Source organism: Cebus imitator, unplaced genomic scaffold (assembly GCF_001604975.1).
Source record: "Cebus imitator isolate Cc_AM_T3 unplaced genomic scaffold, Cebus_imitator-1.0 Scaffold770, whole genome shotgun sequence".
Taxonomy (NCBI): domain Eukaryota; kingdom Metazoa; phylum Chordata; class Mammalia; order Primates; family Cebidae; genus Cebus; species Cebus imitator.
The window spans coordinates 440,600-442,529 of record NW_016108085.1 but is presented as its reverse complement, the minus strand read 5'-3'; the positions used below and the strand labels follow the sequence as shown (position 1 = coordinate 442,529).

The 1,930-nt window shown below is 58.5% G+C and overlaps 1 protein-coding gene across 1 annotated transcript in view; it reads left to right on the top strand.

The window, feature by feature from the left end:
• LOC108297079 (glycerol-3-phosphate acyltransferase 2, mitochondrial-like) overlaps positions 1-1,817 on the top strand; it is a 5,253-nt gene extending 3,436 nt beyond the window's left edge. The window contains 4 exon segments of the mRNA XM_017519716.2: positions 9-101; positions 290-367; positions 852-1,330; positions 1,641-1,817. Coding sequence (XP_017375205.2) covers positions 9-101; positions 290-367; positions 852-1,316 — 636 coding nt within the window. The 3' untranslated portion in view covers positions 1,317-1,330; positions 1,641-1,817.
• The last annotated feature ends 113 nt before the right edge of the window (positions 1,818-1,930 follow it).

Genomic DNA, 1,930 nt, shown 5'->3' with positions numbered 1-1,930 from the left:
CCTGGGAGCTGCAGGGCATAGAGCTGCTGAGCCAGAACGAGCTGTACCGCCAGATCCTGCTGCTGATGCACCTGCTGCCGCAAGAGCTGCTGCTCCTGCAGGTCAGGCCTCCCCTACGGCCCACTTGGTCCTAGGCCTTCACCTCTTGGTGGTAGGAATGGCCATCCCTGCCCAAGCACCACCTCTGAAGTCTCCAGGGTGGTAGGTCTGGCCTTGCCCTGCCTTTGGCTAGGCCCCTGCCCACGTGCCTGGCTCGACTGAGGCCACATGGGTCCCTTTTTCTCCCTAGCCCTGCCAGTCTTCCTACTGTTACTGTCAGGAGGTGCTGGACCGGCTCATCCAATGTGGGCTCCTGGTTGCTGAGGAGGTAGGCAGGGCTGTTGGAGACAAGACCCCTGCCTGGGGCCTGGCCTCCTCCAGCCTCCCACCCTGAGTGCCAGCTGCCACAGGCTCCTCCTCTGCCCTGTGTGTGCTGTGGGGGTGGGAAGCCCCTGGCCTTGCAGTGGGGAAGCCTAGCTTGCACCTCTGCGCCCTGGGCCTTGGGATATGGCCACCTATGCCCTGGGTGCGTGTGTCTGGACAGCACTGGCCTGTGTGCCTCTGAGCTTCTCTGCACACCTCCTGCTCCACACATTTCTTGGCCACAGGGCTGCTGCCGTTGAGGGAGGGTGTTCACTTTCTCTTGACTCTGCAAGTTGGCCCAGCAGGTGCTGTGGTGTGGCATGGCTCTGGGCATCCTTTTAGGCACTCCAGATCTGGTTTTATTGGATTCACCTGCATGTACCTGGTCTGGGGGTGTAGGGTTGATCCCTGGCCAGCTTGTCAGAGAACAATGGTTCCACGGCCCCCAGACCCCTGGCTCCCGGGCAGCTTGTGACACAGGGTGACAGTGATTGAGCAGAAAGCTGCTGTGGAAACCCAGTGGGGACTTTACTGATAGTGACAGTGATGATTTTGAAGAGGCCGAGGGCTGGTACTTCAGGGTGTGTTGGAAGAAGCAGCCCCTGGAGGGAGGTGGTAGGGAGGCTGTGGGGAGGTGCACTCACCCCGACCTGTCCCCTCCAGCTCAGAGCAGTTGCGCTGCCCAGACTTCTTTCTTTTCCTCTGCCGCCTGCTCAGCCCACTGCTCAAGCCTTTCACACAGGCTGCTGCCTTCCTCTGCCAGGGCCAGCTGCCCGATACTGGTGAGGCCCTTCTTCCCTTGCAGTCCTCAAAGCAGGCTCTGTCTGTGCACGGCCCCAGGTCTAGGTCTTCTCTCTTCTGCAGTCAGGTTACACAAAGCAGCTGTTCCAGTTCCTCTAGGCCAAGGCTCATGAAGAAGGGATCTTTGGTGAGTCCCAAGGAGTCAGCCCCTGTCATTGCTGATTGCTGAGCTGCTGCCCCTCTTCCTGAGGGAGGTTCTGGGTGGGAAGTCTGAAGCTTCCTAGAGGCAGGGGTGTGTTTGCTGGTGGCTGCTGCCCCCTGCCGGACAATGACAGCCCACCCTAGGAATGAGAGCTGCAAAGTATAGAGGGTCTTCTGTCCAGTCTGAGCTCTATCCCTCCCTGGGCTGCTTCTTTAAACAAGAGGAGGAGAGAAGCATGTGCCCAGTGACTCCTTGTCCTCCCAACCTAAAGCCTTCACTTCTGTCTTCTTTCCAGAGTGTGTGGACCCAAAGCTCGCCATCAGTGCTATCTGGACCTTCAGAGACCTAGGGGTATGATGAACCAATGTCACCATCTTCCTGTCCTCCTGCTCCCACCCCGATAGAGCTGCTCAGGAAAACCCAGCTATGTCCCCACCACCCCACAGGGCTCGCCTGATGGTGCCTCATTAAGATCCTGGGGTTTACCTGATGTCTTCCAGCAACAGATGTGGTGATGGGTTGGAGAAGGTGGAATGGTTTTCCTGCCTCTTGGTCTCCCAAATCACTGGCTCATCCTTCTAGGTG